Genomic DNA, 20628 nt, shown 5'->3' with positions numbered 1-20628 from the left:
AATCGGCGCCCCCAGGCCTGCCACCTCCTGCTCCTCCACTTTCGGGAACCTCAGTTGGTCCAGGAACTGCCGCATCCCCTCCTCTCCCTCTGGGGGTTGAGGCCTATACAGTTCCTCATAGAAGGTCTTAAACACCTCATTTATCTTTCCTGCCCTTCGCACAGTGTCTCCCCTTTCATCCCTAATTGCCCCTATCTCCCTCGCTGCTGCCCTCTTTCGCAGTTGGTGCGCCAGCAGGCGACTAGCCTTTTCCCCATATTCATACCTCCTCCCCTGTGCCTTCCTCCACAGTACCTCCGCCTTTCTGGTGGTCAGAAGGTCAAACTCGGTCTGGAGTCGTCTCCTCTCCCTGTACAGCTCCTCCTCCGGGGTCTCTGCAAATTCCCTGTCCACCCTTAAAATCTCCCCCAGTAATCTATCCCTTTCCTTGGCCTCTGTTTTCCTTTTGTGGGCCCCAATAGAGATCAGCTCTCCTCTGACCACCGCTTTTAGTGCTTCCCATACCACTCCCACAGGGACCTCGCCGTCGTCATTGACCTCCAGGTATCCCTCAATACACCCCCGCACTCTTGCACACACTCCCTCATCCGCCATCAGTCCCACATCTAATCGCCAGAGTGTTCTCTGCTCCTACTTCCAGGTCCACCCAATGTGGGGCATGATCCGAAACCGCTATGGCTGAGTATTCAGCTTCCACCCTAGAGATCAACGACCTTCCCAAAACAAAAAAATCTATCCGGGAGTACACTTTATGGACATGGGAGAAGAAGGAATACTCCCTAGCCCTAGGTCTAAGAAATCGCCATGGATCCACTCCCCCCATTTGGTCCATAAACCCCTTAAGTACCTTGGCCGCTGCCGGCCTTGTTCCGGTCCTTGAGCTGGATCTATCTAGCCCCGGGTCCAGCACCGTATTGAAGTCCCCTCCTAAAATCAAATTTCCTGCCTCCAGGTCGGGTATACGCCCCCGCATCCGTCTCATGAATCCCGCATCGTCCCAATTTGGGGCATACACATTAACCAACACGACCTCCATTCCCTCCAGCCTACCACTCACCATTACATATCTACCTCCACTATCTGCTACGATGTTCTTTGCTTCAAATGTTACCTGTTTCCCCACCAAAATGGCCACCCCTCTGTTCTTTGCGTCCAGTCCTGAGTGGAACACCTGTCCCACCCATCCTTTCCTTAGCCTAACTTGGTCCGCCACCTTTAGGTGCGTCTCTTGGAGCATAACCACGTCTGCCCTTAGTCCTTTCAAATGGGCGAGCGCTCGGGCCCTTTTTATCGGTCCATTCAGGCCTCTCACGTTCCACGTGATCAGCCTCACTAGGGGGCTACCTGCCCCCCCCTCCCGTGTCGACTAGCCATTACCTTCTCTAGGCCAGTCCCATATCCTGCCTCTGCGCTCCCGCTCGCTCCCCCAGCGTCGCACACCGTCCCGGCCCACCCACCCTTTAGCCATTTCCTTTTGGATTTCTGCAGCAGCAACCCAGTTGTGTCGCCCCCCCCCCCCCGCTAGATCCCTATCTGGCTTGATTACTCCCCCCATATCGCTTCCGTAAGTCAGCTGACTTCAACTGACCCCGGCTACCCCTGCTCACTCCTCGACCCCCCTCTCTCCCCTGGTGTGAGGGAACTCCCTTCCGCCTTGCGCCTGTTTTCCCGCCTTATTCTTTCTGGCGCGGGAACATCCCTTTACCTGGCCCGCCTCTTATGGCGCAGCTCCCTTTCCCCTCCCCCTCTCCTTCCCCATTCTCCGACTATGTCCCGCCTTCCCCCCTCACCGGCGCCCACATTTCCCCAGTGTCTCCCCCCTTCCCTGTTTACTTCTCGATTAACTTTCACCATAACATTAACAGAAACAATAACAATTCCCTGCAGCATCAGTCCCTCAGTTCTGGTCCAGTTTCTCTTCTTTGATGAAGGACCATGCTTCCTCCGCCGTCTCGAAATAATAGTGTCTCTCCTGATACGTGACCCATAGTCTTGCCGGCTGCAGCATCCCAAACTTCACCTTCCTTTTGTGCAAAACCTCTTTGGCTCGGTTGAAGCTCGCCCTCCTTCTCGCCACCTCCGCACTCCAATCCTGGTATATCCGTACCACAGCGTTCTCCCATCTGCTACTCCGCTCCTTTTTAGCCCATCTCAGGACCTCTTCTCTGTCCTTAAGGCGGTAAAATCGCACGATTATCGCCCTCTGTGGTTCTCCCGCTTTTGGTCTTCTCGACGGGATCCGATTTGCCCACTCCACCTCCATGGGGCCCGCAGGGGCCTCAGCACCCATCAGTGAGCTCAGCATCTTACTTGCGTACGCTCCACAGTCCACTCCTTCCACACCCTCAGGGAGACCTAGTATCCTAAGGTTCTTCCTTCGCGCTCCATTTTCAAGGGCCTCGATCCTTTCAGCACACTTTTTATGAAGTGCCTCGTGCGTCTGAGTCTTAACCGCCAGGCCCAGGACCTCGTCCTCAATATCTGACACCTTCTGCTCCACCACGCGGAGCTCAGTCTCCTGGGTCTTTAAAGTCTCCTTAAGCCTCTCAATTGCCTGTAGCATCGGGGTCAGTACCTCCTTTTTCAGCAGGTCCACGCACCGTCTCACGATTTCATCCTGCTCAGACCCCCATGTCGCCTGCGCTTTCTCCGCCGCCATTTTGTTTTCCTCTCCCTCTGACCTTTTAGTCGAAGATTCTCCAGGCTGCAGCCGCCGCTGACTGTTTTTTCTTCTGTCGTTCGGGGGGGACTCCCTTCCCACACATCCCACACCGGGTTACGCGGTTGAAAAAATCCCCGTTGGGGCTCTTAAAAGAGCCCGAAGGTCCGTCGGAGCTGGAGCCGCCGAAACGTGCGGCTAGCTCGTCATCACCGCAACCGGAAGCCCCAGAAGAGGGAGAGTCTTAATGCCTTGTGTGTTTTGTAGTGGTAGTGTCCTGTCTGGTGATTGGTTGTTCTGTCGTGTGTGTTCATTGGTTATCCTGTGTGTCAATCACTGCCTGTCTGCATTTCATTATATACGTGAGTGGACATTGTGACAACCTCGAGGTGCCTAAACAGCTGGCTGTTGTTGGTGTATACCAATGCAATAGCAACATTGTTCTCATTGGTTTCCCAATTGATTCATTTGACTTTGAGAAGCTGGTTTAAAAATAATCAACCAAAAGGAAAAATGCGAACCCCACTTGTGTTAAATTTATGATGTTTTTATGTCTTATAAACATTTTGACTACTGATGTTTCAGTGTCAAAATCAATTTCCTCCAATTTTAAATAGTCTATCAGTGTTAAAACTGGCAACCTTAAGTTCACTGTGGCGCAGTGCTACCTCTCAGCTCCAGGAACCTGGGTTCAATTCCGGCCTCGGGTGACTGGAGATTGCACTTTCTCCCTGTGTCTGCATTGGTTTCCTCCGGGTGCTCTGGTTTCCTCCCACAGTCCAAAGATGAGCAGGTTAGGTGGATTGACCATGCTAAATTGCCCCATAGCGTCCAAAAGGTAGGTGGAGTTACGGGCACAGGGTTTAAGTAGGGTGTGCTTTTCAAGGGCTGGTGCTGACTCGATGGGTCAAATGTCCTTTCTGCACTGTAAATTTTATGATCTATGATCTGACACTAACTTGAAAGTGTCTTTGCACTAACAAATTTTGAAATTGATACATATCGCGTTTCATATTCCTGGCAGTAATGTTATTAAAAACCCCAATTTAAAATGCTGGCAGTGAGCCTACTAAAGCTGTAATTACAGATTCATAAAAGGTAAGGACTCCAGCCACGCAATTGGTTACAGGTAAAGGGCTAATGGAATCATGGTTTGAATGCTGGTGATTCTCTGGAGTGTAGATAATTTGAGGGATTGTTTAGTCGTAGCTAAGCAGGTCATGGAACTTAGTAGGTACAGATGATATAATTAATGGGGGGAGCTGGGAGGAGCCAAGTCTGTCTGTAGTTTTGCAGTCTGCTAGAATATTTAAAGTTAAAGAGTAGCTTGTTATACGATTTGAGCCTGACAAGACAGAAGTGTACTGCATAAAAGCAAATTACTGCAGCTGCTGGAATCTGGAACAAAAACCGAAAATACTGGACAATCCCAACTGGCCTGACAGCATCCCTGGAGAAAGAAGGGAGCTAACGTTTCGAGTCTGGGTGACCCGTAGTCAAAGCTAGAGAGAAACTAGAAATAGGATCAGATTTATACTGTTGGGGGTGGGGGATGCGTGGAGCAGGTGGGCTGGAAGTATACTGGACCTGCTCTCTAAATATATCTACATAAAAGACCATAAGTAAATCTGTTGTGTTAACTTTTGAACTGTATTGGGTTGCTTTATTGGAATTAGTGGCAGGTGTAGATAGTAAGGACCCCCACATCCCACCTTGTTTAAGAATTGTTAATTGTAAAGCTATTTCTCTGATGTTAATGTGGTTGATTCTGTGTTTAAATTAAAGTTTGTTCTAATATAAATAATACCTATTGGTCAGAGTCATCACTCCTGTGGTGAAGTGTCCTTCTTTCCTCACAGTTTTACAAACAAAGATTGTTGGGGTTTTCAGCCAGTATCCTAACAAAGGTTGGGGCCTGGTCCGGTATCTGTAGAATCCCTACAGTGCAGGAAGAGGCTATTCAGCCCATCGGGCTTGCGCCAACGCTCTGAAAGCGCATCCTACCAAGTCCCACTCCCCTGTCCTCTCTTGTAACCCCACCTAACCGGCACATCCTTCAACACTAAGAGGCAATTTTAGCACGGCAAACCCACCTAACTTGCATATCTATAGAATGTGGGAGGAAACCCACGCCTAAGGCCTGAGTTGAACCTGGGTCCCTGGTGCTGAGAGGCAGCAGTGCCTCTCCACTGTCTCACCCTGCCGCCTAACACCACTCACTGTGCATTGTTCCAGGTACGTGCAGCTCTCACATTGTTTGGCTATATAATATGGTGGAAAGTATATAAACGAGCAGGCTGCATTTAGTGAATTTGCACCAGTAGAGGGTGCATTTCCCACCCATGCACTGTTGTTGTTGATACTGCCCATATAAAATGCTTTTGACATTTTTTTTTAAAGGGCCCATTTTTTAGATCAAGTAATACTACTACTAGATGGTGCCAATACTGTTCCTGTAATTTGATAATGTCACGATAGTAAAGGAGAAATTCCAAATAAAATTGGACGCATAAATGAAAATGAAAACCGCTTATTGTCACAAGTGGCTTCAAATGAAGTTACTATGAAAATCCTCTAGTCGCCACATTCTGGCGCCTGTTCAGGGAGGCTGGTACGGGAATTGAACCCGCACTGCTGGCCTTGTTCTGTTTACAAACAGAATAGTGCAAATATTATTGATTAAAATAAACTAAAAATGTACTTGTTGAAATGTGACTACAACTGGTTTATATTTTCCAACAGTTATGTGGGAGGGTGCAAGAATTTTAATTAAAGAAATTTTGTAACACTAGAGAGCAAGAATTTAAACGGACAATTGACCTTTAGGTTGTGCTGAGGCATCTTGTTTGGAGTGATATATTACCGTCTGATTTTTCAAATGAGTTTGCTGGGAAATACTCAAGTGGATCAGGGAGCATCTGGAGAGAGAAATGGTTAACTTTGCAGGCCCACAAACCTTCATCGGAATGGGAGGATTGATGAATACTTTGAAGCGGTTGTCCTATCGAACAGTAATAGTGTAAAGGGAAGCGAGGGCCAAGAGTTTCTAATGTGTATTCAGGAGAATTTCCTACATCAGAGTTTCCAGTTCAATAGGGAAGGAGGCATTGCTGGATTTGGTTCTGAAAATGAGGATCACATATCAGCGTGGGAGCATTTAGGGGACAGTGACAGTAGATAGCATCTTATGTTTTAGCTCGGCTATGGGAAAGGACAAGGAGCAATTCAGAGAAAAATCATTTATTGTGGAAGAACCAACTTCAATGGGGTGAGAACAGATCTGGGCCAAGTAAATTGGAATTAATCAGCATGGAAAATAACAACAAGGAACTGTCTTTAAAGAAGAGAGAGTTTGGGAGCAATCAAGTATTATTCCCACCAGGTAGAAAGGTAGGGAAAACAAATCCAGAGGTTCCTGAAATATGAGTGTGAAGATGAAGCAAAAAGACGCGTGCATCAGACAGAGATGAGGTGGATAATGCAATGGGAAATCAGGCTGAATATAGAAGGTTCAGAGGTGAAGTGAAAAAAGAGAAACTAAGTTTTCAATAGGCACACATAGTAAAAGTGTTGCTAACTTTGTTGATGGTACTAATGTTGTGAAGAGGAAGTAAGGACTGCAATGGGCCATATCTCATTGAGTATGAAAAGCCTTGGCAGATGGAGTATGGTGTGGGAAAATGTAAACTCGTCTACTTTGGCAGGAAGAATTAGAAAAATAGCTTATTTCAGTAGAGAGATTGCAGAGGGATCTGGGTGTCCTAGTACATAAATCACAAGTGTGCAGGTGTAGCAAGTAATTTGGAACACAAACGGAATTTTTGGTGTTTATTGCCAGGGAGATTTGAGTATTAAAGTAAGAACGTTTTTGCTACAGTTGCACAAGGCTTTGGTGAGACCACATCTGGAATACTGTACAATTTTGGATCACCTGAGGAAAGAATGTAATTGAATTAGGAGCAGTTCAGCGAAGAGTCGCTCAATTTATTGTGGGATTATTTTGTGAGGTGTTATTAAGGGGTAATTTTGAGGAAAGATGTAGGACACCTGTGTAATAGTGGAGGGTTGCATTTTCTCGGGCGCTGTCTTTCGTTAATCCAAGGCATTGCCTGCCTGTTTTGATGGTTCAGGTGACATTTCTGTTTGCATGATGGTAGCTGAAGAAGTATGCTGGCCTCCTAGCTATTGTTTTTCTTCAACCAAAACATCCTCAGCTGGGGATTCATTGGTCTGAACACCTCATTGCCAACCGACAATATTTCAACATAATTTGATGTATGTGAATAGCTTTCCTGAATTTGAGACATCATAAAGAGCTGAAAATGGTGGCAGTTTTTACACTACTTTTCCTTTCACTTTTCCCCTCTAGAAAGTACTACAGACAAAGAAGGATTCCTTGATAAAGACCACCATTGCCAGGTTACCTGTCCCTGCAGTAGTTCCACTGCTTCAAGAGGTAAGGTTTAGGTGGTAACCTAAGAAGTTTGGAATAATGCATCATTAGATGGCAACCACAATGATTTGCATTTATATTTAATGTTGTAAAAAGGCCCCAGCGCACTTCACAGGAGTGTTTTCAGATACGTTTGACTGAGTCACAGGACCGGTGACCAAAAGCTTGGCCAAATAAATAGGCTTCAAGTGCTATCGTTTGACCACTTTCTGCAGACAATGGGAATCAGAGGGAGGTGAAACTTTAGAACTCCTGCAACACTTTCAAAAAAAAAAATTAAAAAAAAATTCGGACATAAACAACAACAAAAAACAAGTAAAATTATGCAACGTTATATATAACCAACTCCCTACCCCCGCCATAACCACTCCTCCTGTCCTGCATTTCCCCCATTTTAACCCTCTTAACCCCCCCACCGTCCCCTGGCTCCAAGTCCCTCCATCCAAGCAAACTCTGTCTCCGGGCTATCGGAGGCAAAGGCCAGAACATCGCTTCTCTCACCTCTTGGACTCCCGGGTCTTCCGACACCCCGAATATCACTACCTCTGGACTCGGGGCCACCTTTACATCTAACAGCTCAGACATTACGTCCTTGAATCCCATCAGCTTTGGACATGCCCAAAACATGTGGACATGACTCGTGGGTCTCCTCATACACCGCCCACACCTGTCTTCTACTCCCTCAAAGAACCTACCCATCCTCGCCACCATAATATGAACCCTGTGAACTACTTTAAACTGAAGAAGACTGAGCCTCGCACACGCCCTGGATGATTCACCCTCTCCAAAGCTATGTCCCGGCCTCCACCACCCTACCCCAAGTCCTCCCATTTCTGCTTAATGTCCCCTATCGGAGCCCTCTCCCAATCCATCAGCTCCTTACAGGCCTCGGACATCTTCCCCTCCCCTATCCCCTCCCTTGACAGCATCTTACCTTGCAGCTCCAAATGCGGCATCCAAGCAAAGGACGGCACCTCTCACAAAATCCCAGACTTGCAAGTACCTGAAATTGTTCCCCTGGGCAGCCCATATTCTTCCTCCAGGTCCTCTAATTTTGCAAAACTGCCCCCTACAATCCTCCCTTCCCAGGTGCACCCCCTCACCTACCTCGCCCACCAAAAAATCTTCTCTTTGTCCCAGAAGGGGTGCAACCGCACCACCATCACCTTTGGCAACTCGCCTGCTGCAGCCTCATCAGCAGCCCTTGTGCTCAGTCGACCTCCAGAGTCCAGTTGAAGGCCCCCTCCCCCATCAACTTCTTCCAACATTTTGGTCACATATGCATGGCATCCGCTTCTTCGATGCCTTCGGGCACCTCCATGATTCTCAATTTGTGCCTTCTAAGCAGTTTTTCAGGGTCTCCACCTTCTTCAGTCTCTTTTGGGTCTCCCGCATCACCCCCACCTCAGCCACTAACAAGATGGGCCTCCTCTGCTTTCTGGATCACCCAACCCTGGAACTCTAGCTGCTCCACTCTCCCAATACCAGCTCAGAGTGGCTCCATCATCTTGGCCAGGGCCTCCTTCCTCCGCTGACTGAAATTATCATTTAAAGCGTCCACCAGTTGCTCCATTGACCACTGGGTGGCAGAATGGGCCCTTTACCCTCTGTAATCTTAACCTGTGGCACACCTGCTCCAACAGCTCCCTTCTCGACCCATTCCTAGTTCGTGGATCCATCCACTGGCCATACCAAAAGAGTTACACCGTCTCCTGGCACTCCTACACCTGTTTCCATCCAAAACCTTGCCCCCTCAGATCGCAAAATTCCACCTTGAGCGGGAGCTTCCAAATGTGCGACCGCTCATGTGGCCGCGACCGGAAGTCTCCTGCATAGTTACTCTTGGTGAAATGCAGATGGCTTCCATTTGATTGTATGCTGAAAGTTCCAGATCATACTGACTTTGTTTTCTGTGAAGTATCAGCTGGATCAACATCTACCGGCTGAGTTGCATGGGAAGTTTCCCAGGTTATACGATTCAATTGTTCAGTTTTGGCTCATGGTGGTTACGATTCGGGTCTTCTTTCATTGCAATCAATAGTTCCTGTACTAAATTTCATTAATTTACCAGTTTGGTTTGTCTGCAATAAAACGTTTCCTGTGTTGCTGCTGCAATGCCATTGGCGTGGCGGTTAATTTTATTCTTGAATTTTACTGGAAAATTGTGCTCCCAACGAATAACGGAAGAAAATTGTTCGTAATTTTATTATTTATCGATTCTAGAATCCATTATTTTATTCATCTATTTTTCCCCCTTCAATTTCATCACTCCCAAAAATCTAAATCATTGAAAATCTAATTCTAGTTAGATTTTGTCTCTACACAATTAAAAGGGAAGCTGTCAGTGACTGGCTTTTCAATAGGGGGCAGCCTTGCATCAAATACATTTAACTAACCAAACGGTGAACTAATTAGTTGACCCATCCTAGGAGTTTAAGAAGGATGTTTCTTTTATTTTTCCTTTCCTTCCATAGGAACATCGAACTTCGAGCAGGAGTAGGCCATCCGGTCCTTTGAGCCGACTCTGCCATTGCGTACGATTATGGCTAATCTGGTTATGGTCTTAGCACCACTTTTCCTGTCTGCCACCCATAACCCCTTACTTACATATCTATTAAAAATATATCTAAATTGGCATTGAATACATTTAATGACCTGTCTCTACTGCTGCCCGAGAGATAATTTTATTTTGAATTTTTAAAAAAATTCAAGCTTGAGGAAGCGCCCGAGTTTCACCCCCACGCCTGCACAGCACAGGCCCACAAATTGAATTCAAAAGTTGGTGAGCATAGATCTACATTTCAAAATGAGGCATCACACACCATATGGGCCAATTATGGTACCAATACCTCCCCCCATTGAGCTATAATTAATTCATAAAAGTATTATTTCTCTTTTCTCTGCAGATCACAAAGCGATTGCAAGGTCACCCGTACAGGTGAGGTTTAAATTTAGCAGGGATTTATTTTCAAATGCTGTAGAGTGACCCTTGTAAATGACCTCAACCCCCCACCCCCTCTTACTGAAATCTGCTTTCCTGCTTTAAACACAGCTTATGGGTCTGGTTGTCATAGACCAAAAAGCTCAGTTCTATTTTGTAGATCTGATTTGTTGATTTGTTCCATTTGAATTTCTGATGTTGGAAAGGGCTGTTCATGGTGCTGGTGTCTCATTTGTTATTTCCTATATTGGAACACCAGGAGCTGGTGGCATCAGTAGCAGAATACGCACTCTGATTCATGGCAACTATGACCTGAGCTTTATAGGTGGCTTCCGTTGTTTTCATTACACACCTATACCGTTCTGACATCCTTGGTCAATCAAGGCACCACTTAATATAGTACTAAATCATAGACTGCTGGAAAGTCCCTCTATTGGGGCTATGTGTTGAGTTTTAATCAGGAGCTGTTGTAATTGCTGTTCATCAACATGCGAGGCAAACTTCAGTCAGGCTTTGAGTCTTTGGTGAATTCTATTATTCATTCATGTGAGCATTGCCGGCACAGTATTGCCCATCCCTAATTACCCGTAAGGTGGTAGTGGGCCACCTGGAGCTGCTGTAGGTTCTACGTGCACCCACAGTAATGTTAGGGAGAGGATTTCATTTTTGATCCAAAGACAGTGACGGAATGGTGATATCGTTCCAAGTTAAGATGGTGTGTGGCTTGCTGCCCTTATTCTTCCAGATGGTTGTGGTTTTGAGCTTGGAAGGTGCAATTGATGGTGTCTTCACGAGTTGCTGCAGTGCATCTTGTAGACGGTCAAACTGCGAACATGGTGTGTCAATGGTGGTGGATGTGATACTAATCAAGCAAGTGCTTTTTCCTGGGTGGTAACAGCTTGTGTTGTTGGAACTGAACTCATTCAGGCAAGGTGGAGGTATTCCATCACTGCAGTAGATGTTGGACCGGCCTTGGGGAGTCAGGAGGGGAGTTAATTCCTGCTGAATTCCCAACCTCTTAGACACTGTGCTTTGTGGTTGGTCCATTTTCTGGTCAGTGGTAATACTCAGGATGCTAGTGGGGAATTTGCCAGGGAAATTTGCCAATGGTAATGACCTTAAATGTCACGGGTCAATGATTAGATATTCTTTCATTGGGGACGGTTGTTGTATAGAACTTGTTGGCACAAATGTTACTTACCCAAGCATAGATGTTATCTAGGTCTTGCCGTATATGGGCACAGGCTGCTTCATTATCTGAGTAGCTATGAGTGAAACTGATTGAATGCTGGAATCAACAGCTGCCAATACTCACTGCAAGGTCCCACACTGACATAGAATGGCTGTGGGTAAAGTGTCAGAGGAGCTTCATGCTAGTCTAATCTGTGATGCTTGAAGTGGAGGAATAGAATTTAATTATTTTAAAATCAGGGTTATGGTGTTAAAATAACAGTGGCATGTTTTTCCCTGCTATATATCAGGCTGTCCTGAATATTTTCTATTTCCTAGATAGAGGGAGCTATTGCTTCTGCTCTAGTCTTTCGTGCATTTTAATTGTAGTGGAGGCCTAGAGATCTTGAGACCAGTGTGCCTTGAGGCAATGAAACTGATCTGCACCAACTCTGTTATAGTCATATATTGTAATAAGATTTGGACACGTTTGGCACACACTTAATGACTTTGTTTTGTCTACATGTAGCGCTGCACTAATGGTGAAGTGGCTAAAGGCAGTCTTAACCCTACATGCCTCCTATCTGTCTACAGTAAGTAATATTGTTTGGTTTACTCAGCCTTGGCAGTATAATGAAAGGCATGTTAAATATTAGCTTTGATCTCCCTGGGATCTTCGAACTTTAAATTCAGGAAATCTTTATTTGGGTCATACGTTTTAATGGTCAACTATGAAGGAACAAATAAGGTTGCATCTATTGACAGACCTGAAGCACATTATTGTGGCTTTCTGGTTTCTTATTAAGATGCAAGATAAATTTCTTCGCGCTTTCTACCTGCTCTTCTAGTGGCAGTTTGGATTGAATAGAGGAAAACATACTTGAGCATGTATCTTAACGGTGTTAATGAGTTGTACCTTTTAAGTGCATAACCATATCCACAGAAAGTGTGTGTTCCATCATTTGAAACCTCTCTGTCATCGGTATGTATGCTTTGGGAATAGATGTTGATTGAGGCTTTAGCTTTCTGATTTTGGTGAAGAAGTGATGCTTGGAGCATTGATAAACTATCTCTTTTTTTTAAAAAATAGACTTTATACAAGTTAACTATTTAGACTACTTTTCAGAGAATCTTGCGTGGGTGGCGCTGTAGAAATTGTGGGATTGCTATCTGGTTCTTCGAGTTTGGTTTACTAATCTTCAGGGTTTACCATTCATGAATTTAAATGCTGTATGTATAATTAGAATTGCACAAATTAGTGTGGTTTTTATCTTTAGCTTCTATTCCAGACTTTGGCTGCTGTTTAGCTTGCACTAAAATTGTTGATTTTACTCTTTGCAGCTGCCTAATCTTGTACCACAGCTCGGAGTCTTGTACCAGCTAATGGAGAGTAGGGTGAAAACTCTCCAGAAGCTCTCACGGCTGCATGGCAAGCTTTTCCTTCTAGTTGCACAGGTAAGGATGGATGCCTTGTGCTGGGGACAGTTATTGAGTACTAGTTATGTCGGGAAGTTGAGGGGGGTGGGGGAGGGAAGGGGAAGAGAGCGAGAAACTGCAACAATGTTATGCATATTTTACAACTACCTGTGACTGGAAAGCCGCCTAATGTACATTTCCCTCACTGTTTTACTTGTTCCATCAAACACCACTTTCTGGGGTAAAGGCTTGGGCTTCAGACCTTTCATTTAGTACCTCCACCGTTGTATTTGGGGATCTTGCAAATGACACTGGTGGAAACTACATTGTTATTCTATAATAATCTTTATTAGTGTCACAAGTAGGATTGCATTAACACTGCAATAAAGTTACTGGGAAAATCCCCTAGTCGCCACACTCCGGCGCCTGTTCGGGTACACTGAAGGAGAATTCAGAATGTTCAATTCACCTAACAGCACGTCTTTCAGGAATTCTGGGGGGGGGGACCCGGAGGAAACCCACGCAGAAACGAGGAAAATGTGCAGACTCCCAAGTGGGAATCAAACCCGGGTCCCTGGCACTGTGAAGCAACAATGCTAACCACTGTGCTACAGTGCTACCCATTGATGCAACATATTGCCCCATTAGGAAACAAGATATATGCAAAACCACTCATGAATGTTAGAAACTAGAATTTTTCTTCTCCGTTATTGCTCTATCAGGATGCCCTTAATTGCACCTAGATCTGTAATGTGTTCTTTGTTCACATCTTTTGATGTGGACACAGCATTTCCTAGCAATTGCTAAAGTTTGCTTGCGTTATGAACCTACTTGTGAAACTTAGTAGCGGTGTTTGATATCCCTCAGGTGGCAGCATCTGAAAAAGCACAAGATGTAAGCAGTGTGGACCAAACAGCGAAATTGGTTTATGAGGAAGGTAAGAGCTCATCACAAACTTGTTACTGTGTATCTATGCACGAGTTCTCCATGGTAACATATATCTTGTAGATAAACATAAAAAGTGACAGTGTCTCAAAAACAGATTGAATTCATATACCTGTTTTAATGTATAAGAATGATATTAACAAGGGGGTGAAAGGTGACATGTGGAGGTGGACAGGAATGTGGGGTTGAGGTTCCAATTGGGTCAGCCATGATCTTATTTTTTTAAAAAATATATATATTTTATTCAAAAGATTTTGGCCAAACAAAACAATACAAAGGTTTTCCTTTTTACAACAATAAAACAGTATAAATAACAGTGGCCGTTTTAACAAATAAATAAGTAATATATAAACTAAATGGCAGCTGCCATATCAAAAATAATAACTCTCCAAAAATAAAATAAAATAATCCAATATACATAACCTAGTACAAATATCTATACACAAACATCCCTGAGGACCCGCCCAGGCCCTCCCCCCTGGGTTGCTGCTGTTACCTTCCCATTTCCTTTATCGTTCTGCGAGGTAGTCCATGAACGGTTGCCACCGCCTGGTGAACCCTTGAGCCGAACCCCTTAGTGTGAACTTTATCCGTTCTAGTTTTATAAACCCTGCCATGTCATTTATCCAGGTCTCCACGCCCGGGGGTTTGGCTTCCTTCCACATAAGCAATATCCTTCGCCGGGCTACTAAGGACGCAAAGGCCAAGACATCAGCCTCTTTCGCCTCCTGCACTCCCGGCTCTTCTGCAACCCCCAGCCTGGCTCGACCCGGATCCCCACCACCTTCAAAATCACCTTTGCCACCCCCACCCAGAACCCCTGCAGTGCCGGACATGACCAAAACATGTGGGTGTGGTTTGCTGGGCTTCTCGGGCATCTCCCACACCTATCCTCTACCCCGTAAAATTTACTGAGCCTTGCTCCGGTCATATGCGCCCTGTGTAAAACCTTGAATTGTATCAGGCTTAGCCTGGCGCACGAGGACGACGAGTTTACCCTACGTAGGGCATCAGCCCACAGCCCCTCCTCAATCTCTTCCCCCAGCTCTTCTTCCCATTTCCCCTTCAGCTCATCCACCATGATCTCCCCCTCGTCCCTCATTTCCCTGTATATATCCGACACCCTACCATCCCCCACCCATGTTCCTGAGATCACTCTATCTTGAATCTCCTGCATCTGGAGATGCGGGAATTCCCTCACCTGCTGCCTCGCAAAAGCCATCAGTTGCATGTATCGAAATTCATTCCCTTGGGGCAACCCATATTTTTCCGTCAGCGCTCCCAGACTCGCAAATGTCCCTTCTACGAACAGATCTCTCAGTTGCACAACCCCAGCTCTCTGCCATGCTCCAAATCCCCCATCCATTCTCCCCGGGACAAACCTATGGTTATTTCTTATCGGGGCCCGCACCAAGGCTCCCGTCCTTCCCCTATGTCGTCTCCACTGCCCCAAAAGTTTTAGTGTTGCCACCACCACTGGACTTGTGGTGTATTTCTTCGGGGAGAACGGCAACGGCGCCGTCACCATTGCTTGTAGGCTGGTTCCCTTGCAGGACACCATCTCCAATCTCTTCCATGCCGCTCCCTCCCCTTCTCCCATCCACTTACACACCATTGAGATATTGGCGGCCCAGTAGTATTCACTTAGGCTCGGTAGTGCCAGCCCCCCCCTATCCCTGCTACGCTGCAAGAACCCCCTCCTCACTCTCGGGGTCTTCCCGGCCCCCACAAAACTCATGACACTTTTCTCAATTCTCTTGAAAAAAGCCTTCGTGACCATCACCGGAATGCACTGAAACACAAAGAGGAATCTCGGGAGGACTACCATTTTGACCGCCTGCACCCTACCCACCAGTGACAGGGGCACCATGTCCCATCTCTTAAAATCCTCCTCCATCTGTTCCACCAATCTTGTTAAATTAAGCCTATGTAAGGTTCCCCAACTCCTGGCTATCTGAATCCCAAAGTACATGAAATCTCTTGTTACCTTCCTCAGCGGTAAGTCATCTATTCCCCTGCTCTGTTCCCCCGGATGCACCACAAACAAAATTCCCCAAATTCCCTGAGTGTCTGCATTATCTCAGGCATCCCCTCCAGTGGGTCCGCAACATACAGCAATAAATCATCTGCATACAAGGATACTCGGTGTTCTTCTCCTCCCCTGAGTACTCCCCTCCACTTCCTGGAGCCCCTCAGTGCTATGGCCAGGGGCTCAATCGGCAATGCAAACAGTAACGGAGACAGGGGACACCCCTGCCTCGTCCCTCTATGAAGACGGAAGTAATCAGACCTCTGTCTGTTCGTGACCACGCTCGCCACCGGGGCCCTATACAGCAGCTGTACCCATCCGATATACCCTTCTCCAAAACCAAATCTCCTCAGCACCTCCCACAGATAGTCCCACTCCACTCTGTCGAATGCTTTCTCGGCGTCCATCGTCACCACTATCTCCGCCTCCCCCTCTGGTGGGGGCATCATCATCACCCCTAGCAGCCTCCGTATGTTCGTGTTCAGCTGTCTCCCCTTAACGAACCCAGTTTGATCCTCGTGAACCACCCCCGGGACACAGTCCTCTATCCTTGTCGCCATCACCTTGGCCAGGAGCTTAGCATCTACATTTAAAAGGGAAATGGGCCTGTAGGACCCACACTGCAGCGGGTCTTTTTCCTTCTTCAAAAGGAGCGATATCGTTACCTCCGACATAGTCGGGGGCAGCTGCCCCCTTTCCCTAGCCTCATTAAAGGTTCTCGTCAAAAGTGGGGCCAGTAGGTCCATATACTTCCTGTAAAATTCCACCGGGAATCCGTCCGGTCCCGGGGCCTTCCCTGCCTGCATGCTCCCAATCCCTTTTACCACCTCCTCCATCTCAATCTGTGCTCCCAGTCCCGCCCTCTCCTGCTCCTCCACCTTAGGGAATTCCAGCTGATCCAAGAAACACATCATTCCCTCCTTCCCTTCCGGGGGCTGAGCCTTATATAACCTCTCATAAAATGCCTTGAACACCCCGTTCACTCTCTCCGCTCCCCGTTCCATCTCTCCCTCATCTCTCACCCCACCTATCTCCCTCGCTGCTCCCCTCTTCCTCAATTGGTGGGCCAGTAGCCGACTCGCCTTCTCTCCATACTCATACTGTACACCCTGTGCCCTCCTCCACTGTGCCTCTGCCTTACCCGTGGTCAGCAGGTCAAATTCCACATGTAGCCTTTGTCTTTCCCTGTACAGTCCCTCCTCCGGTGCCTCCGCATATTGCCTGTCCACCCTCAAAAGTTCTTTCAGCAATCGCTCCCTTTCTTTACCCTCTTGCTTCCCTTTATGTGCCCTTATGGATATCAGTTCCCCTCTAACCACCGCCTTCAACGCCTCCCAGACCACTCCCACCTGAACCTCTCCATTGTCATTAAGCTCCAAGTACCTTTCGATGCACCCCCTCACCCTTAAACATACCCCCTCATCCGCCAATAAGCCCATATCCATTCTCCAGAGTGGGTGCTGTTCTTTTTCCTCTCCTACCTCCAGGTCTACCCAATGTGGAGCGTGGTCCGAAATAGCTATGGCCGTATATTCCTTCGGAATCAGTGCCCTTCCCAAGACAAAAAAGTCTATCCGTGAGTATACTTTGTGAACATGGGAGAAAAATGCGAACTCCTTACTCCTAGGCCTACTAAATCTCCAGGGGTCTACCCCTCCCATCTGCTCCATGAAGTCCTTGAGCACCCTGGCCGCTGCCGGCCTCCTCCCGGTCCTGGACCTCAACCGGTCCAGCCCTGGATCAAGCACCGTATTGAAGTCTCCCCCCATTACCAACTTTCCTTCCTCCAGGTCCGGGATATGTCCCAACATACGCCTCATAAAATTTGCATCATCGCAGTTCGGGGCGTATACGTTCACCAGAACCACCGCCTCCCCTTGCAATCTGCCACTCACCATCACATATCTACCCCCACTATCCGCCACTATGGTCTTTGCCTCAAACAGGAACCGTTTCCCCACTAAGATAGCCACCCCCCTGTTCTTCGCATCTAAACCCGAATGAAACACCTGCCCCACCCATCCTTTACGTAGTCTGACTTGGTCTATCAGTTTCAGATGCGTCTCCTGCAACATAACCACATCTGCCTTTAATTTCTTTAGGTGTGCGAGTACCCGTGCCCTTTTAATCGGCCCGTTCAGCCCTCTCACGTTCCACGTGATCAGCCGGGTTGGGGGGCTCTTTACCCACCCACCCCTTGTCGACTAGCCATCCCCTTTTTTAACCCAGCTCCTCACCCGGTTCCCACATACCCGTGTATCCCCCCGACGGCACCCTCCCGCCTCGACCACCCCATCCCATAACAGCTCCCCCTTCTCCTTAGCAGCAGCAACCCAGTTAACCCCCCCCCCCTCCGCTAGATCCCCCTCTAGCGTAGTTGCACCCCACCATGTTGCTCCCAGAAGTCAGCGAACTCTGGCTGACCTCGGCTTCCCCCTTATCCTCGGCCCCCACTGTGCGAGGCCCCCTCCTTCCTGCGCCCCTGTTCCCGCCATAATTACCATAGTGCGGGAACAAAGCCCACGTTTCCCACTCGGCACCGCCCCTAATGGCCAGCGCCCACAGTTCCTCATACTCTCCCCCCCCCCCCCCCCCCCAAAACATGGGGAAGAGAGAAAAGTTACAGGATCGCAAAATTAACAAATTGAAAAATCATCTCTTCTCTTCCCCCCCCCTCCTTTTGCTCGCCCCACATAATCACCCCACCACTTTGTCCCAAAAGTTCTTTCTCTCGCCAGACTATTCCAGCTTCTCGTCCACAATGAATGTCCACGCCTCTTCTGCCGTCTCAAAGTAGTGGTGCTTCCCTTGGTGTGTGACCCACAATCTCGCCGGTTGCAACATTCCAAACTGGATCTTCTTTTTGTGAAGCACCGCCTTAGCCCGATTAAAACTTGCCCTCCTTCTCGCCACCTCCGCACTCCAATCCTGGTATACGCGGATCACCGTGTTCTCCCACCTACAGCTCCGAGTTGTCTTCGCCCATCTGAGGACCGTCTCCCTGTCATTGTAGCGGAGAAACCTCACCACTATAGCTCGAGGTATTTCTCCAGCCTTCGGTCTTCGCGCCAAAACTCGATAAGCTCCCTCCACCTCCAAAGGGCCCGTCGGGGCCTCCGATCCCATTAGCGAGTGAAGCATCGTGCTCACATATGTCCCGATGTCCGCCCCTTCTGCACCTTCGGGAAGACCCAGAACTCTTAAATTCTTCCTCCTCGAATTATTCTCCAGTACTTACAGCCTTTCCACACACATTTTGTGCTGTGCCTCGTGCGTCTGTCTTCACCACCAGGCCCTGTATTTCGTCTTCATTTTCAGCAGCCTTTGCCTTCACGACCCGAAGCTCCAGCTCTTGTGTCCTCTGCTCCTCCTTTAGCCCTTCAATCGCCTGTAATATCGGGGCCAACAGCTCCTTCTTCAACTCCTTTTTCAGCTCTTCCACACAGCGCTGCAGGAACTCTTGTTGGTCCGGGCCCCATAACAAACGGCCACCTTCCGACGCCATCTTGCTTTGAGCTTCCCTTCCTTGCCGCTGCTCCAGAGGATCCTCCGCAATTCGGCCGCTATCCTCTCCCTTATCCATGCGTGTCCGGGGGGGATTCCCTTCTGGTTTACCGCACAGTGTTTTTGGCCGTTTAAATTGCCGTTGGGGCTCCTATTAAGAGCCCAAAAGTCCGTTCTAACGGGAGCTGCCGAAACGTGCGACTTAGCTGGTCATCGCCACACCCGGAAGTCAGCCATGATCTTATTGAATGACAGGGCAGGCTTTAGGGACTGAGTGGCTTACTCCTAATTCATACATTCCTGGGGCACTTTGGTGTAATCTAAAATTGAATACCAAGTCAAAAGAGAACCGTAGGAGAATGGGCAAAAGGTTGAGCTTTTCTTGGGAGGCCTTAAAAGGAATGAAGGGATGCAAAGAGGCAACCAGGTGTAGGGAGGGAGTCCAAGTGAAGGCCTCCTTGGGACTACGCGAATAAGGATTCAAGGGTAGATCTTTGGTTCACTAGAGGTGACAGTGGGGGGAGTGGGAAGAGAACACATTGCAAACAATGAGCAAGACGGTTTTGTTATATGATTAAATACTTTGAGAGTACTTACGAGTGATTAATAGAATTCTATAATACCAACTAGGGTTAATGGTAGTTTGAAACTATTTATTGGAATGTGCAGAAAAGAGTGAGAAAAGACATGTTCTGCATCTATTGACAGACCTGAAGTTCAACACTAACTTTTTGGGTTTATTCACTGAGATGCAAAATTAAATTTCTTTGCGCTTTCTGCCTGCTCCTTCAGTGGCAGCTCAGATTGAAATAGAGAATACATGTAACAGACAACACTGTATATCCTATTGAATCTGCTCCAACCACTCTTTCATTTCCAGTGCATTCCCAATCAATTGGCTGAATCGCCCTTCTGTTTTTTGTTGTTGTTATACTACATAAGGTATAATTGTAAATCAGGAAATGGAAAGGAGGGAGGAACTCCGGAAAGTTACAATCATCAGGCAAATGGTATTGAGAAAATTGTTGGGTCTGAGGGCTGACAAATACCCTGGTCCAGATGGGCTTCACCCTAAGGTCTTGAAAAAAGTGGCTAATGAAGATAGTTGGTGCATTGATTTTAATTTCTCAAAATTCCCTAGATTTGGGGACGGTTCGATTCGATTGGAAGATAACAAATGTAACTCCTTTAATCAATAAGAAGGATGGAGACAGAAAGCCGAAAACTGCAGGCCAGTTAGCCTAATATCTGCCACAGGGTAAATGTTAGAAGATGTTATAGTAGGGCACTTGGAAAAATTCAAAGCAATCAGGCAGAGTCAACATGGTTTTGTGAAAGGGAAATGATATTTAATCAGTTCATTGTTGAATCAATTTATTGAGTTCTTTGAAGTAGTCACATGTGCTGTGGATAAAAGCAATCGGTGGATCCTTAGATTTCCAGAAGGCACTTGATAAGGTATTGCATAAAATAAAAGCTCATGGTGTAGGGGATAACATCTTGGCACAGAG

At 47.2% G+C, this 20628-nt stretch overlaps 1 protein-coding gene and 2 non-coding genes across 4 annotated transcripts in view; all 3 read left to right on the top strand.

The window, feature by feature from the left end:
* The window catches only part of wdr43 (WD repeat domain 43), a 74284-nt gene that overhangs the window by 49061 nt on the left and 4595 nt on the right, over positions 1 to 20628 (top strand). For both annotated transcript variants that reach the window (XM_072500129.1, XM_072500128.1), the window contains exons 12-16: positions 7029 to 7115; positions 10019 to 10050; positions 11753 to 11816; positions 12565 to 12678; positions 13507 to 13576. In XM_072500129.1, the coding sequence (XP_072356230.1) occupies positions 7029 to 7115; positions 10019 to 10050; positions 11753 to 11816; positions 12565 to 12678; positions 13507 to 13576 (367 nt within the window). The remainder of the gene's footprint in view (positions 1 to 7028; positions 7116 to 10018; positions 10051 to 11752; positions 11817 to 12564; positions 12679 to 13506; positions 13577 to 20628) is intronic.
* On the top strand, positions 11973 to 12103 carry LOC140415732 (small nucleolar RNA SNORA31). The gene has a single exon (XR_011944640.1). It is a non-coding gene; the product is annotated as a small nucleolar RNA SNORA31 (small nucleolar RNA).
* Positions 19810 to 19941, top strand: LOC140415730 (small nucleolar RNA SNORA31). Its single transcript, XR_011944638.1, has one exon. It is a non-coding gene; the product is annotated as a small nucleolar RNA SNORA31 (small nucleolar RNA).

This window comes from Scyliorhinus torazame, chromosome 4 (genome assembly GCF_047496885.1).
Source record: "Scyliorhinus torazame isolate Kashiwa2021f chromosome 4, sScyTor2.1, whole genome shotgun sequence".
Lineage (NCBI taxonomy): Eukaryota > Metazoa > Chordata > Chondrichthyes > Carcharhiniformes > Scyliorhinidae > Scyliorhinus > Scyliorhinus torazame.
Note: the sequence above shows the minus strand (reverse complement) of the source record. Positions and strands in the feature narration are given on the sequence as shown.